The following is a 17,231-nucleotide window of genomic DNA, read 5'->3' as shown; positions in this document are numbered from 1 at the left end:
TGTGTCGCACTATAAGGTCGACGCAGCCTCTCAGAATGACTTGGAATTTGGTAGAGCAGTATTGTCTTCGGTGGTGGCATGATCCCGCCAGCCGAGATTCTACTCGCTAATCTACCAAATGTACGATTCACAGTGACTACGACAGGAAATTATAAGTTGCTTACCTGTAACTGTAGTTTCCTGAGTAGTCACCTGTGAATTCGTACATACCCGCCCTTCCTCCCCTCGAGTATCATGCCACGCCGGTAGCTGCTTTTTGCGGCTAAGAGAACTGCCGGCTAGTCCCGCCCTCAGGCTATATATACTCGGGGGGGGGGGGGGCGGGCCTAGCTGAGGGCTTAAAGTGTTCTGACTTTCTAGAAGGTTCCGTAAAGTTGTATTGCGCAAGCGCAGGGATACCAAATGTACGAATTCACAGGTGACTACTCAGGAAACTACAGTTACAGGTAAGCAACTTATAATTTCTGTTCTGAAGAGACAAAAAGAGGACAGGAGCCCTTTTCTATAAGAAGTCTTTGTGTCATTAAAACAATGAAGATAACAAAGTGAACATTATAGAACTGCCATAATATAGAGTTTCTTTTTGGTCATGGAGAGGTGCTCCGGAGATTAAAGTAAATTCTTGACTTTGTTGAGGGTTCAGCTTTAAACTAAGCAGAACAGAGTTCAATCATAGAGTTGGTTCATAGAGTGACTGCTCTGATTTCTTCATCTCTATCTTGTAATGCCAGTTGTATGAAGAACTTAAATCATGTAGATTTGACACTCACTTCAAAAATCTGTAACAGCTTTTAGGTTGTTCACTAGTAATTAGTTGAGTTGTCTTTGAATGAGCAGTTATGGCAGTAATGAAAAAGGGGTTTATCTAGTGCATTAGGAGTTTTTACTGGATTTAATGTGTGCAGAATTTTTTTGTTTTTGAGAGCTTGATCTTCTAATGTTGCCTGCTGTAATGCAGTTTCTGAAAGTTCAGATTTTATAGCTAATTGTATACTTGCCAATTTAGGAATTCATATTTTTGTATCCATATTGTGCTTTTACTACTCTGAATAGGATCCAGAATGGCTAATCTTTGCTTTAGCCACTTTTTAGCTTATCTAGCTTTAGCCTTTTAGTAAGCTGCCTTGGATTTCATTACATTGGAAAGGTAGCCTGTGAAATAAATAAATAAATGCAATAAATGGTTAGTAAATAACAGTTAAAATATGAAGCAAAATTAAAAACGAAAGTGCAGTTTACAGCACAGCTGTAAAAGAAGCATAGTACTCAGAAGATTAGAGGTCCGTTGTGAATGCCTGCCTGGACACTTCTTAAAAAACTAACTTAAATAAATACAGAAAAATGTATCCATTGTAGATGTGAATTATGTACTTTAACTATTACAGATAGCAGTCCTGTAAGATGGCATTTTAATGTACTGTTTCTGTTCATGGGTGACCTTTTGATTTAATTTGCTACTGCACTTTTTCTCCATGGAAAAGTACATTTGTGAGTATTCTTTCCAAATAGCAGAAACGTACATCTGTATTTAATTTATATTGCTGTTTGCCAGATCTTCCTTCGCTTAGGAAGTAATAAGGACTGTTCAGATGCAGAATGACCCCTAACCTAAAAAAATATGTAGTATAGTATTTTAAATCTAGGGTTGGGCAGCTGGGGAATCCAAATGTTCAATAGAGCTCTAAAAATGTTCAGCTGTTCAGCATAAGTTGCCATTGAGTGTGTTCGATCTCAAGCACATGTTCAAAAGGCCAGGGATGGATTATAGTTTCTCTGAAATTGTACTTCCAATCATATTTGAGAAACTCATCCTTTATTAGTAATGTTACACTGGCATTTTCTGTGAACAGCATTCATTTGTCTTTAAATCCCCACGTTCACACAACTGAGAATTCAAAGGAATATTTGGCTGTGAATGGTTTTTCTTCTATAGGCTATTAAGTGTAAATTTGTCTTTTGCTAACAGAAAGGAATGTTTTTGTATTAGTTGCTGACTAAATATCTGATATTTCTGGTTCCTCCACCCCCATGCCTGGTAAGAATTAACTGTTCACACTGGGTAGTTTTGTACATGAGAAAGGTCCTATTTGCTTCTTAAGGTGTCTGCCTTCTTATATTTTGAATGAGACTTGGTAGATGGCAATTCTCCTTGGTCTGAGTTTTCAGAGAGCATAGAGTATGGTTAACTTGTGTTTTAGTGATAAATCATTCAAATTATTTCTGAATGCCTTTCTACTTTCGAAATATTCAAAGTGTTCTTACTTATTATGTATTAAGATAAATTCATTGTGTTGTTTCTCTCTTTTAGAATCCAGGCAGAGTTGGATCTCAGGCCTCAGATTCTGACTCTGCAGTCTCTGGAAATGCGGTCGATGTTAACAACGAGAGCTCTTCAGAGGTATTGTATTGAAAAACTACCTAAGATTAATTTTAATTCCCTGGATGTAATCAACTTTTTTTTGAAAATAATGGTTTGAGATATTTATTTCCTGGTCCTAATTATTTCGGCAGTGATATTATAATATCCTGAAATACTGCATAACATTTAGATATTGCTGTGTTTGCTTGTGAATTTCTTCAACATCATTCTTTTGATTTACTGGTGCATAAAATAGGATTATTGAAGTGCAAGTTGACCATAATAAAATACATGTAAGCATGCATGAGAGGCGTTGATTAAAGATTTCCCCTGACCCACTTCTATTTATCACAGGATGGTGCAACTGCACATGTATAAATGATATAAGTCTCTATAGGTTGTGTGCCAGTTTACAACTCAGAACTGATAACGGTCTTGATTTTATAGGTGCTCAAGTGATGTGAGGTTTGATAATGGACCCAGTGGAATACAGAGCAGTCATCAAGTTCCTTTACTTGAAAGGCCACACACCAAAGGAGGCATTCGATGAGATGAAAGAGGTTTATGGTGATGATTCCCCATCATATGATGTAGTCAAGAACTGACATCATCAATTCAAATATGGTTGGACTTCGGAGCAAACAGCTCCAATTCCAGGGTGACCCCACTGCTGTTGATGAGTACACCATCCAGCAAGTGGAGGTCACCATTTTGGAGAATTGCCGCTTAACCATTCACCACCTAGCCCAAACTGTTAAGATTAGTGTGGGGTCTGTGGAATTATTAAATACCATTTTCACATGAATAAGGTATCTGCTTGCTGGGTCCCCCAGCTGCTCTCACCTTTCCAGAAGCAGGAACAAGTTGAATGCTCTCAGGCTCTATTGACGATGTGTCATGGAAACCAGGAGTATTTTTTCAACAAACTGATCACACAAGTTGAAAGCTGGTTCCATCACTATGATTCTGAAACTAAAGTCCAGTTGATGCAATGGAAGCATCATGACTCGCTGCTTCCAAAGAAGGCATCTGCCCAACTCTCAGCAGGCAAGGTTATGTGCACAGTATTTTAGGACCAGCATGGAGTAGTATTGAAGGATTTCCTAGCAAAGAGTACCATGATTAGTAGGACATACTATGCTTAACTGCTGTGGAAATTGTGGGAGGCCATCAAAACAAAGAGACGTGGTATGCTCACCAAAGGTGACAATGCACCAGTTCACAACTCACATTTTGCCCGAATTGAAGCATGCTCCTGTGGCTTTGAAATTCTACCACATCCCTTTACTCACCTGACCTCGCACCATTGGACTTCCACCTCTTTCCAACAATGAAGTTATTTTTGAAGAGCAAGCATTTTTCAGAGGATGAAACTTTTGATTTTTGAAGTCACAACGTGGCTTTTGGAGCAACCTGTTGACTTCTACAAGCGAGGTGTTTACAGTTGCTTAAAAAGATGGGGAAAGTGTGTCTCTCTGGGTGGCATGATGTAGAGAAGCATTAATAACTGTGCCAAGTTTCATTACTCTCAGTCCATAGGAAATGGGTCAGGGGAAATCTTTAATGAATGTCCCTCGTATGTGAATGAGACTGTGTAGAAGCTTAACACTTTTTTGCAAATGAATTGTGCACATATTTTTGCTCTGGTGTAGGGAGTAGTCAAGGTTGTTCTCCGCCCTGAGTCTCCTTTGGGGTGAGAAGGGTGGAATATAAATGTTTCAAATAAATAAATAAATAAATAAATAAATAAATAAATAAATGTCTCCTAACAGCTAGAAAGGGTTCCAGAATACCTAATGAAAGCAATTGTAAGGGCTATATTTTAAAATACACCCCTGAGTATGCAATGAATAACTATTGCCAAGTGGACAATTTTCCGTTTTTGGGCAAGGTAATGGGCCCCCTAGCCCCAGAGTTTCCTGAATGAAACTGGTTATCTTGATCTGTTAAATTTTGGTTTGAGGCCTGGTTATGGACAAAGATGGCTTTGGTTGCCTTGGTGAATGACATTCTCTGAGAACTGGACAAGGAGAGTGCTTTTTTTTGTTTCTGCTAGAACTCTTAGTAGATTTTGGAACTATTCTCTGATATCCTCCTAGGTATCCTCTCTTAAATGGGACTTGGAAGCACTGTTTTGTAATGGTTCTGTTCTTTTCTAGAATGTTGAGATCAGAGGATGATGCTGGCTAACTCCTCTTAAGGTCTTGTGGATTCCTTGATAGCTCTTGGTCTCCCATGTTATTTAAATTTAACATGAAACAATTGAAAGAGGTTGTCCAGAGATTTGGGGTTCAGTGCCACAAGCTTTATGATGAGATCAAATGCCCCCTTTCCTTTAGCCCAAACACAAAGGAAGCTGTTTCAGTTATAAACCAGTAACAAGCACTGATAATGGATTGGATAACTGGGGAAATAGAGATACATTTCTCATTATTTGAAAAGTAGATCAGGAGTAAGGATTCAGTTTGTGGTGGATAGGGTTACACTTTCCTGAGATTTTAGATTTGTCATTTGGCTGTAGCCGTGGACTCCATTTGACTCTGGAGGACCAGGTTCCAGTAATAGCAGAAGTGCTTTTATTCACTTAAATCTAGTGAGCCAACTGTGTCCATTCCTGGAGACATCTGATCTGGCGAGAGTGGCACATGCTTTAGTTACATCCTGCTTTGCTCGCTCTATTTAGGATTGATTTTGGAGAGTGTTCAGAAATTTCAGTTGGTATAAATGGTGTAACCAGATTCTTAAACTGGGGGTGGTTTCAGGGACTGTGTAACTCCCTTGCTACATCCATTCTACTGGCTGTCAGTTTGTTTCTGGCAAGATTCAAACGGCTGCTCGTGGCAATGAAGTCATCATACATGGCTCAGGTCCAGGCTGTCTGACTGGGTTTATATTCCTGCATGACCCTGTGCTTCCCTTTGCAGGCATAGCTGCTGGTTATAGGAGACATGGCCTTCTTAGTGTCTGTCCCACGGCTTTGCAACTCCCTTACTTGAAAGTAATATCAATGTCTTATCTAAAAGTATGTTTAAGATTTTTTTTTGTTTTAGGATGTGATGAGGTGAAGGTTTGTCTTGGTAATCTCCACTCAAGGAATTGTTTATCCGTTTCATGAGAACAGGCTGTTGTTTCTGTGGGGAAATTAATCTATGCTAGATTCATTGAAAAGAAGTGGTTACTTGCAGGAAAAGATAACTTGCACAGCAGTGAGATTTGCATGCCATGACATAATTGAATGGGTTTTGTAAAATAGGGCTGTTTCAATATTTCAGTTTTTTATCTAAAAGTTGAGATTTAGATCTCCCATAGCTCTATGTATCTACCATATATAATATGTTCTTTTCAAGAGATGAAAATAAAATTGACCCAGCAAGTATTTCTTTTAGGAATATGTAGCAGTATGCTCTTTCAAAAACTGAGTTTAAGAGCCATCAGTTAAAAAAATACCAGTTAATAATGTAAGAAAAAACTGCCTGGGATGGAACTAACCTCCTGGCCTTCAAGGGAAAAAAATGAAAACATGTCTCTGGGACCAGGCTTTTGGCTTGTAATGGGAGTAGTACAATAAGATACTATAAATTAACATAATGACAACTTGAACTGGCTCTGGAATATGACCTGTATTATGTGATTTTAGTTGATGTTTTAATACTATGTTTTAATTGGTTTGTTTATTTATCGATGTATGTGTATATGTGGCATTGAGTTGTTGCCTTTGTAAGGCTGCCCTGAGCTACCTTCAGGTTTGGAAAGGGCGGGATACAAGCGTGGCAAATAAATAAATAAATAAATGTTTCTGGGTGAATTTGCTTTTAGATGTGGCCAGTCTCAAGCTCATAGAGAGGCAACGTAATGTAGTGGTTAGCATGTTGCACTACAACTCTGGAGACCAGGGTTTGAACCCTTGCTCAGCCTTGCAAACCCACAAGATGATTTGGATGAATCATACTCTCTCAAGACTCAGAGGAAGGCAAAGGCAAACCTCCTCTGAATAAATGTTGGCATGTGATAGAGTCACCATAAGTTGGAATGTTCTTAACTGTCTTGATCTAACTTTTTCCTCTGTTGCAAGGCTGCACTGAGGATCAGGCAATCTTATTAAATGGGGTGGTGGAGAATTGACTATAGGATAGGAATAAGGTACAATCCCTGTTATGGGGCTGTGAATTGAGCTCCACTCTAAAGCTACTTTGTCCCAATTTTTGGAAGTCTTTCCTAGCTTCTGTACCAAAGTCATTTATAACCCTTGGTGACTGCTATAAAAGGAATGGGTCTGTATGTCAACTGCCTTTGCTGCCTCAGTGTCTAGCTTCTGTCAAGCCACCTCTCAGGGTAAAACGTAGGGTCTGATCCAACTCTACCTGGCCATTGAAAGTGGTGCCAGTTATTCCTTACCTACCTGCAACCTCAAAAGAAATCCCAACATTGGGCCCTAAATATGTAGGCTGAATCAAGGAATAGTTAAATACACCAAAGCTGAGGCTAGAGGGCAGTTGTTAACAGCAGAGATATCACCTATGTAAGCTATGAATTTTAATATTTAACTTAAAACTATTAACAGAGATCAGCACATCATTTTGAAATGTTGATATTTACGGAGAAATGCTTGTTTTTACTTTTTGACTTTTATTTCATTTACATTGCTTGAAAAGGTTTGCATGCTTAAAAGCAACTGTTTCACAGGGCTTCATCTGTCCAGTATGTATGAAAATGTGCATTACTGCCCCTGAGTTATCTGAACATTACCAGAATGAACACGTTGGGACAGAAACAAGAAGACTGGAGCTGCATGAATTACCTGCTAGTACAGTGGGTCATATTTATTTGGTGTCAGTGGCTTGGGTCTGGGGAGCTTTTTATGAATACTTTTATTTTCTGATTGCTTGGGGTGAGCCTCTTTGGCCTTTCTGGACTCTACTTGCTCTGTGGATATATGAGGTGATCTTCTTTTCTATCCTTAATGGCAAATGTCTGCTATGGGTGTTTTGTGTTTCCTTCTTCTTGGTTTGTACCTATCTTTGTGAAAAGTCTGGAATATTGAAAATACTTGCATTTAAAAACTTTAAAATATTAGATGATGATCAGCTTTGTACAAAATCACTTTGCTTCTACATATGTTGTAATGAGCCCAAACAATATATAATATTTGTATAAATCCTTTTCCCATTTTAAAGGTTTAGGATTAACTTACCTGCTACTTAGAGATTATCCTTAGGTTTTCTTGAGTGGGTCAAAATGCATTAAGTCGCTCCCCCCCAATACTATTTGAAATTTGGCTAAATGATCAAACCTCAAAACACTTTAAAATAAGGAAAGTTGGAGGTGTGTTGTGTTATCAACAAGAAACCTCCCTGGTTTTGGTCACGCTATCAATAATCCCCATGGGTATAATTTATCTCAGAGAATGTTAATTTTGCTTTGGCGGTTTTTGTCAAGAGGTGCCATATTGAAAAGACACTGCTAATTGAGGAAAAGTCAGAATTGTTTCTTTTGGAACATTTCCTACATAATTTGAGTAATAATACCAAATGAATTCTTTTGTTAAATTGTAGTGAATATTCTACAGGCTCTCTTACCACAATGCAGCCATTTTATTTATTAGCTCTTAAAGCAGAGACTTTAGAGTTCTGGTTTTCTGCTGGTGTCATATTGTTCCTTTAATAACAAATTAGTGAATTCAGGCTCCTTTGTACTTGTAAGGCTACTCAGTTATTGAGTCACAATATATTTTCATCTCAGCTGAGTTTATTTTTGTTGTCTTCTCCTTTGAATGCATTTTTAAAAAACATTGACTGGCAATTTGTTGGTTAGTATCAATCAGAGTAGACCTGTTCAACCAGTTGTTCAATGAAAAGTCAACATGTAGGTAAATCCCAATGGGTCTACTATGAGCAGCAGGATGTAGGCCAATGTTTTAAAATATTATTGTGATTAGTTCACTTAGTGCTGCCCTTGACTACCTGTTATTTGTGGATCCATTTAACGGTTACTAAGTGCCCAATGCTCATTACATATAGTGGGCTCATTCTAGATTTAGTCAACTGTTAACCCATTGAAATGGGCCTGAATATCATAAAGGCACCAGATCCCACCTGACCTTTGAAACCAAAGCAAGGTCAGCCCTGGATGGGAGAGTGCCAGTGAATACTAGGTATTATAGGCTATATAGTTTGCATTCACAAAAAGACCTCTGAGTATTCTTTGTCTAAGAAAACCCTATGAAACTATAGGGGGGGGGGGTCCATAAATTGCAAATCATATTGCAATTGCAAGGCATATACACTGTGGTTTTATAAGTTTTTATGGATTTAATCTGAATTGTTCTTAATACTAATGATGTTTAATACCATTTTAATATTTATATGTTTGTATATTTTAAATTGTATGGTAATACTTTTAATGTTAGGCTCTTTGAGTTTCCTTATGGAGAGAAAAAGCAGGATATAAATAAACATAAAGATAAAGATAAACATAATAATAATAATTATTATGTTCTTGTGGGTTTTTTCGGGTTATAGGGCCATGTTCTAGAGGCATTTCTCCTGACGTTTCGCCTGCATCTATGACAAGCATCCTCAGAGGTAGTGAGGTCTCTTGGAATTAGGACAATGGGTTTATATATCTGTGGAATGGCTGGGGTGGGGCAAAGAGCTCTTCTCTGCTGGAGCTAGGTGTGAATGTTTCAACTGACCACCTTCATTAGCATTTGAAGGCCTGGCTGAGCCTGGGAAAATCTTTTGTTGAGAGGTGTTAAGATGTGCCTGGTTGTTTCCTCTCTGCTGTTTTGCTGTTGTAATTTTAGAGTTTTTTTTAATACTGGTAGCCAGATTTTGTTCATTTTCATGGTCCCTTCCTTTCTGTTGAAATTGTCCACATGCTTGTGGATTTCAATGGCTTCTCTGTGTAGTCTGACATGGTGGTTGTTGGTGTGGTTCAGCATTTCTGTGTTCTCAAATAATATGCTGTGTCCAGGCTGGTTCATCAGGTGCTCTGCTATGGCTGAATTCTCTGGTTGAAGTAGTCTGCAGTGCCTTTCATGTTCCTTGATTTGTTTTTGAGCAATGCTGCGTTTGGTGGTCCCTATGTAGACTTGTCCACAGCTGCATGGTATATGGTAGACTCCTGCAGAGGTGAGAGGATCCCTCTTGTCCTTTGCCGAACGTAGCATTTGTTGGATTATCTTGGTGGGTTTGTAGATTGTTTGTATGTTGTGTTTCCTCATCAGCTTCCCCATGCGGTCAGTGGTTCCCTTGATGTATGGCAAGAACACTTTTCCTCTGGGTGGATCTTCATCTTTACTCTCGTGGCTTGTTCTTGGTCTTGCAGCTCTTCTGATGTCTGAGGTGGAGTATCCATTGGCCTGGAGAGCCCAGTTGAGGTGGTTCAGTTCATCTTGGAGGAGGTGGGGTTCGCAGATTCTTTTTGCACGGTCTGCCAAGGCTTTAATGGTGCTTCTTTTTTGACTTGGATGATGGTTGGAGTTTTTATGTAGATATCTATCTGTGTGTGTGGGTTTTCTGTAGACGGTGTGACCCAATTGTTGATCTGGGTAACTAGATCAACTAGATTGCGGATAACTAGGACATCTAGAAAAGGCAGTCTTCCTTCATTTTCTTTTTCCATTGTGAATTAGATTTTTGGGTGGATGCTGTTAAGATGGTCCAGGAACCTGTTGAGTTCTTCTTCTCCATGGCTCCAAATGGTGAAGGTGTCATCCACATATCTGAACCATATCGTGGGCTTTTTTGTTGCTGTTTCCAGGGCTTGTTTTTCAAATTGTTCCATGTAGAAGTTAGCTATGACCGGGCTGAGAGGGCTCCCCATAGCTACTCCATCTTTCTGTTTGTAGAATTCATTGTCCCACTGAAAGTAACTGGTGGTGAGGCAATGGTGAAACAGAGCCATGATGTCTTCTGGGAACCTCTGGTTGATGAGTGCCATGGTGTCTGTTACCGGGACCATGGCGAATAGAGATACCACATCGAAGATGATCAGTTTGTCGTTGGTATTTAGCTTGAGATTGCTGATTTTTTCTATGAAGTGGGCTGAGTCCTTGATGTAGTGTGTAGTGAGCCCAATATGGCTTTGTAACTGTGCAGCAAGAAATTTTGCTAGGTCGTATGTGAGGGATCCAATGGCACTCACGATGGGTCTGAGTGGGGTGGAGTCCTTATGGATTTTTGGGAGTCCATAAAGCCTGGGTGGAAGGGCTTCCGATTTATATAGCTGTTGTCGTATGTCAAAGTTGATTGAGGAGTTCTTAATCAGAGTGTTGGTTTTCCTGTTTATTTTGGAAGTTGGGTCTTGCTTGAGTTTTTTGTATATAGTAGGGTCCAGGAGTTTTCTGATCTTCTCCTTGTATTGTTCTGTATGCATGATTACTGTGGCATTCCCCTTGTCTGCTGGCATAATGAGGATATCAGGATCTGAATTGAGGTCTCTGATGGCTTGTCTTTCCTTCCTTGTAATATTACTGGAGGGAAGTTTTGCCTTTTTCAGGATCCTTGCTGTTTCCGCTCTTACTTCTTCTGCTTCTTCCTCAGGGAGGCGATAAATTGCTGATTCAACATTGGCAATGATGTTTTCTACTGGGATCCTGGTGGCGGTTCCAGCAAAGTTTCCTCCTTTCGCTAGAATGGATACTTGGTCTTCAGAGAGTTGTCTGTCTGTCAGGTTGATGATGGTCCGTGATGTATCCAGTTCTGGTTTCGGCTATTGCTTTTGGACCCCTGTATTAAAGGATTCTGAAAAGTTCAGAGTTTGAGGCCTCAATGCATTTCAGTGTCTAGGTGCATGACATACAAATTTGGTACATCTGGACCAAAATGTAAACTGAATAAATTTCTCAATATCTTGTTTTTTGTTTTCAAGTAAATTAAGGACATTTCTACTTGGACACATTGCCCTAGATTCACACGCTTTGTTAGTATATTTGTGCGTATGAAAAATACAATGAAGAATTCAGCTCCTAGCGAAAGGATCCAAAGGGAGAATGCACTTTATTATGAGATGTATACAGTTGTATACAACAGTTGTTTGAGTTATGTTTGTTCTTGGTAGTTGTGTACAGTGAGTTGGATTGTGAACGTACCATTTATTTTAAAGTACAAATTATATAAAACTTGTTATAAAACATAAATCATATGGTAGCTATTACCAACTCTTATTCTCCATTCTAAAAAAGGCTTCCAGTTGGTAATGATGCATGTAACAAATAGGGGCTTTAATGGAATTTCCAAGTTAAATTCCCTTTAATTAATCTATAACTAAACTTTATAAAAGAATGCATTTACAACAGTATATTTTCCTTGCTGGCTAGTGCTATAAAGGTACTGTTCTTTCTTTGTAATGTGAGACTGAAATCAACCACACGTAGTCAAGCTGCAGTAATAGTGTTTATTTTGCTTTTTGGGGCAGGAAAATGCACTGCATATACATTAGAAGTGCTAATATTCATTTAAATGTTTTTGCTTCACATGCATTGCCAGTGCTGAGATTGAAGTGGCAAAACTGAGCCTTGTTGGTCTTCATGTGGGAAGATTGCACATGTGTGTGTATATATCTCTATATATATTTATATATAAAAATAAAAAGCTATCCCAGTTATCTTAATATTGTTAGAATTGCAATAGCTTTCCATGCTTTTGGACAGGAGACTTTTCCAGCTATTTGTGGAGATTTGGTTGTTGTTAATTTGTGTGCATGTATGTGTATGCGAATAGAGTAGACTCCCAGTTAACCAGAACTCAAGCAAGCAGAATTCTCAATCAACTGATAAAAAATAGATTAATAATACTTTAAATAAAAATATAATAAAATCATTTTTAGTACAAATGTAAGATTAAGTTTTTATTTGTCTTTCTTTGCTTTTAGTTCCCATATTTCAATATTCAGATCAAGTCAATACATATTTCATGATATGGTATAGTAGCTATTGGGTGGGTTATTTTAATTGTAACTTTCAAGCAACTAGAAACTAAATTTATCCAGCATCTGCCAATCTCCATGGGCTAACTGAGAGTCTACTGCATATTTGCTATGTATGCAACTGACCTGGGCTTTACAGTAGATGGCAATGATTGAAAGGACAGGGCACTTAATTTGTGTGCAGAAAGTCCCAGGTTCCCTGGGTAAGATTGGGAATCCCACTTTACTAGAATCCTTGCGTTACTTTAAAGTACACTTTGAAGACATTGTGATAATTGAAGGTTTCCTATGAATCATGAATCAAAATGGGAGACGCAGTAAAGAAATCAGAAGACTTGAACTTGGAATGGCAGCTATGGAGGAGCCACACGAGATCCTCAGGATTTTTCATAACAGGGTGGTTCCAATACCAATATACTTTGTGAAAACTGGACAATGAAAAAAGCTGTTGGAAGAAAATCAAGTCATTTGAAATGTGGTACTGGATGAAAGTTCTGCAGTTACTCTGGACTGCTAAAAGGACAAATAAACAGGTCCTAGAGCACGTCAAGATCGAATTGTTCTAAGATGACTAAACTAAGACTTTTGTACTTCGGCCATATTTTGAGAAGGCATGTCTCACTAGAAAAGACAGCAAATTTATCCACCCATTACAGGTGGATGAATTCAATGAAGGAAGTCTAGAGTTTGAAAGAACTGAGCAGGCCTGTGAATTATATGGTAACCTTGAGATCTCACATTTACAGAGCCATCATAAATGGAGATCATTTTGATGACAGTTAATAACAATACATTTTTCATAGAAGAACTAAGTGTTGTCTTATAATATGGTAATTTTCAGATCCAGGTTCCTTTCATTATAAAAATTCAGTTCTTGTGGGTTTTTTTGGGCTATATGGCCATGTTCTAGAGGCATTTCTCCTGACGTTTCGCCTGCATCTATGGCAGGCTTCCTCAGAGGTCTGCTGGAGCTGGGAAAAAAGGGGTTTATGTATCTGTGGACTGACCAGGGTGAGACAAAAGGCTTTTGTAAGTTGGGCTAGGTGTGAATCTTTTCAACTGACCACCTTGATTAGCATACAATGGGCTGACTGTGCCTGGAGCAAACTCTTAATGAAAGGTGCTTAGAAGTCCCTGCCTGTTTTTCTCTCTGCTGTTTTAATTTTAGAATTTTTTAATACTGGTAGCCAGATTTTGTTCATTTTCATGGTTTCTTCCTTTCTGTTGAAATTGTCCACATGTTTGTGGATTTCAATGGCTTCTCTGTGTAGTCTGACATGGTGGTTGTGAGAGTGGTCCAGCATTTTTGTGTTCTTTTTTGTCTCACCCTGGTCAGTCCACAGATACATAAACCCCTTTTTTCCCAGCTCCAGCAGACCTCTGAGGAAGCCTGCCATAGATGCAGGCGAAACGTCAGGAGAAATGCCTCTAGAACATGGCCATATAGCCCGAAAAAACCCACAAGAACTGAGTGATTCCAGCCATGAAAGCCTTCGACAATACATTATAAAAATTATTGCTACAACAGGAGGTAAGGCACTTAATTTTTACAAGACATGGAAGAAAGAAAGAAAGAAAGAAAGAAAGAAAGAAAGACATCGAATATTATATTAAACAGCTTTCTTTCATCTGGACCTGAGAAGGGTGCACAAGCTAGTTGTATAGCTCTGACAGTGATGGTTAAAAAGTCTCATTTCAATAGACATACTCTAGATGGAATTGATGTTGAGTTGACATAAAGAATCTTTATTTTGTATCTGTACTTGAAGACTGTACTGTTGAAATATTCATTTCTTTTTCTTGCCTCAAAATAGAATGTTTTAATAATTATAATTATAATGGAATGTTTTAATAATAATAATAAATTTCCATAATAATGGAAATGAGAGATTGCAGGGTGGGGAAGAGAATGGAAATAAATGTTTTTATTTTTGTTTTACATTATAGGGATTTATTTGTCCACTTTGTATGAAATCCCATGGATCAGCTGAAGAACTTTTCAAACACTATGAAGCGGTTCATGAATCTGGTGTCGACGCAAGTCATGGAGGCGAATTGTCTCCAAAAAGGTGCTTCCAATATTGGTTCTTTGTTTTTTATTACTTAAATTTATCATAACTGCATTTTAAGCATCTACTAATCTGAGTACTATATACAGTAATATACTGTGTATTGTTGAAGGTTTTTATTGCCAGAATCACTGGGTTGTTGTGAGTTTTCTGGGCTGTATGGCCATGTTCCAGAGGCATTATCTCCGGATGTTTCACCTGCATCTATGGCAGGCATCGTCAGAGGTTGTGAGGTCAGACCTCACAACCTCTGAGGATGCCTGCCATAGATGCAGGCGAAATGTCAGGAGAAAATGCTTCTGGAACATAGCCATACAGCCTGGAAAACACAACAACCCAATATACTGTGCATTTCAAAATGATGGACCCATTCAAAACAATATATTTCACAGTGGCAACATGTTATAATTAACAAAAAATTACAAATAGTTTAATGAGTCAACATTAAACTATTTGTAACCGCGTTGAGCCAGAAACAAACCTAAAAAGTAATTCCACCTATGGAGAATATCTCATTAGTTCTTATGTTGCAGGGTTGCCGTCTTGTGAATGAATGAGGTTGAGGCTGTGCTGGGAGAAGCATCTAGCATTTATCATTTTAAACTCTGTGCCCCACCCTTTCATGTGGTAAGCATTTCATTCATGGGTGGTTGCAAGGATATAGTTATTTCATATCAGGTCCATCTTTTTGAAACACCCTGTATATTAATCAGAGAGCAAGTGCAATGTAGTGGTCTGAGTGTTGAGCTACAGCCCTGGAGATCAGGATTTGAATCCCTACTTGGTCGTGGAAATTCACTGGGTTACCATGAACAAATCACATCTTCTCGGCCTTAGCAAAAAGCAGTGGCAGACACTTCTTAACTCAATCTTTCTAAGAAAACCCCATAATAGGTTCACCTTAGGAGTAAGTCTGAAGAACAACATTTTAATCCACTGAGTAGAAATGTTGTATAAAACCTGCTAGGTTTTCAAATATCTGTTTTCTTTGATACAGAAAAATAATAACATGTACTAAGATTACTTGCTACTTCTGTAGTGGCTTAGGTAGTCATCAGGTGGTTGTAGTGAAATTCCCCTGGCTTTTTACAAGGGCAATTAAACCCTTATTTTCCAGTCTTAATCAGTTTTAATGATTACATTTTGGTCACATTTGAACATTTTTTTGGCTTAAGCTGAGATAATTAATTGAACCTATTTTCTCATTGTATACTAATTAGGAAGCCATAATTACTAACTTTGAAATAAGCCAGGATAATATACCTTGAAGTTGATTTATTAGACCAGTGTTTCTCAATCTTCCTAATTCCTTGACCCCTTAATATAGTTCCTCATGTTGTGGTGACCCCCAACCATAAAATTATCTTTGTTATTTTTGTTGCTACTTCATAACTGTAATTTTGCTACTGTTATGAGTTGTAATACATGCAGAATGTATTTCATTCACTGAACAAAATTAGGTACAAATACACTTTACACCCAAATTTGAATACTGGTGCATTCTGAACTCTACCAATGATGAAATTGAACCAAACTTGGCACACAGAACTCCCATGACCAACAGAAAATACTGGAAGGATTTGGTGGGCATTGACCTTGAGTTTTGGAGTTGTAGTTCACCTACATCCATCAAATGCTGTGGATTCAATGATGGATCTGGACCAAACTTGGCATGAATACTCAATATGCCCAAATGTGAACACTGGTGGAGTTTGGGGAAAATAGACTTTGACATTTGGGAGTTGTAGTTGCTGGGATTTACAGTTCACCTACAATCAAAGAGCATTCTGAACCCCATCAATGATAGAATTGGGCCAAACTTCCCACATAGAACCCCCATGCCTTGAAGGGACTTACTGGCATGAGTCTCCCTTTAATCTTGCACGCTCTCCCTCGCCCGCACATGTGCAGTACGCTGCTATTCACCAAGAATGCCTCCTCTCCCCTCCTCACTTGGAGTCTCAGAAGCTGCCCGCCCCTTGGCTATGAGAGGCCGGCCAATCACATTGGAGGAGGGCTTTTGGTGGGAGGATTCGTTGTCTGTTTCCAAAAAGGAAGAGAAGGATAGGCAGAGAGGTCTTCCGCCTTCTCTGCCAGAGATGTTTCTAAGACCATCAGAAGTGTTCTTTGGTGACTCCTCTGAAACCTCTTCATGACCCCCCCCCCCCAATGGATCCTGATCCCCAGGTTGAGAAACGCTGTATTCGACTGAATTATTCCAAATCTGGTAACCATTGTTTCCTCATTCACACACACACACTTAAACAGGTGTGGCTAATTTAACATATTTTGGTTTAAACCCTAGAAACGGTACTAAAATGATTGCATGTGTAATTCAAAAAACCATAGCTTAAGTCAAAAAGTGATAATTCAAATGTGACCAATACGTAATCATTAAAATCTGATTAAAATTGATGTTCAAAGCACAGCTTATAAGCCCCACTGAAATATAGTTAAAATGGATTGCCCTTCATCTTCAGTCGTGTGTTTATTATTTCGATGTGAGGGATTAAAAAACATAGTTTATATTACAATTCAGAAGGCTAATTCAGACTTTCTCCTCAAATATATTGTCTTGGAAATAGATATTTTAATTCAAATATGCTGTAAGTTTAAACGTTTCTATCCTTTTTTAAAATATGGTCTGTGTTCAGGGATGACATAACACTACTGCGGCAAGAAGTTCAAGACTTGCAAGCTTCACTGAAGGTTGGAAATGTGCATTATTTCAAATTGAAAATTACACCAGAAGATTGTCAAAGCTATAAGCTCATAAAGTGCTTTTAATTTTATTTGTTCAGGAGGAGCGATGGTACTCTGAAGAGCTGAAGAAGGAATTAGAAAAAGTTCAAGGGCAGAGGCATCAAGTAATTGCT

The 17,231-nt window shown here is 38.5% G+C and overlaps 1 protein-coding gene across 2 annotated transcripts in view; it reads left to right on the top strand.

The window, feature by feature from the left end:
• The window catches only part of EEA1 (early endosome antigen 1), a 76,525-nt gene that overhangs the window by 10,018 nt on the left and 49,276 nt on the right, over positions 1–17,231 (top strand). Inside the window, exons 2-6 of one of the 2 annotated variants that reach the window (XM_060777326.2) lie at positions 2,309–2,398; positions 7,043–7,168; positions 14,234–14,355; positions 17,010–17,064; positions 17,157–17,222. In XM_060777326.2, coding sequence (XP_060633309.2) covers positions 2,309–2,398; positions 7,043–7,168; positions 14,234–14,355; positions 17,010–17,064; positions 17,157–17,222 — 459 coding nt within the window. The remainder of the gene's footprint in view (positions 1–2,308; positions 2,399–7,042; positions 7,169–14,233; positions 14,356–17,009; positions 17,065–17,156; positions 17,223–17,231) is intronic. The other variant, XM_060777327.2, reaches the window with a different exon arrangement.

Source organism: Anolis sagrei, chromosome 5 (genome assembly GCF_037176765.1).
Source record: "Anolis sagrei isolate rAnoSag1 chromosome 5, rAnoSag1.mat, whole genome shotgun sequence".
NCBI classification, from domain to species: domain Eukaryota; kingdom Metazoa; phylum Chordata; class Lepidosauria; order Squamata; family Dactyloidae; genus Anolis; species Anolis sagrei.
Note: the sequence above shows the minus strand (reverse complement) of the source record. Positions and strands in the feature narration are given on the sequence as shown.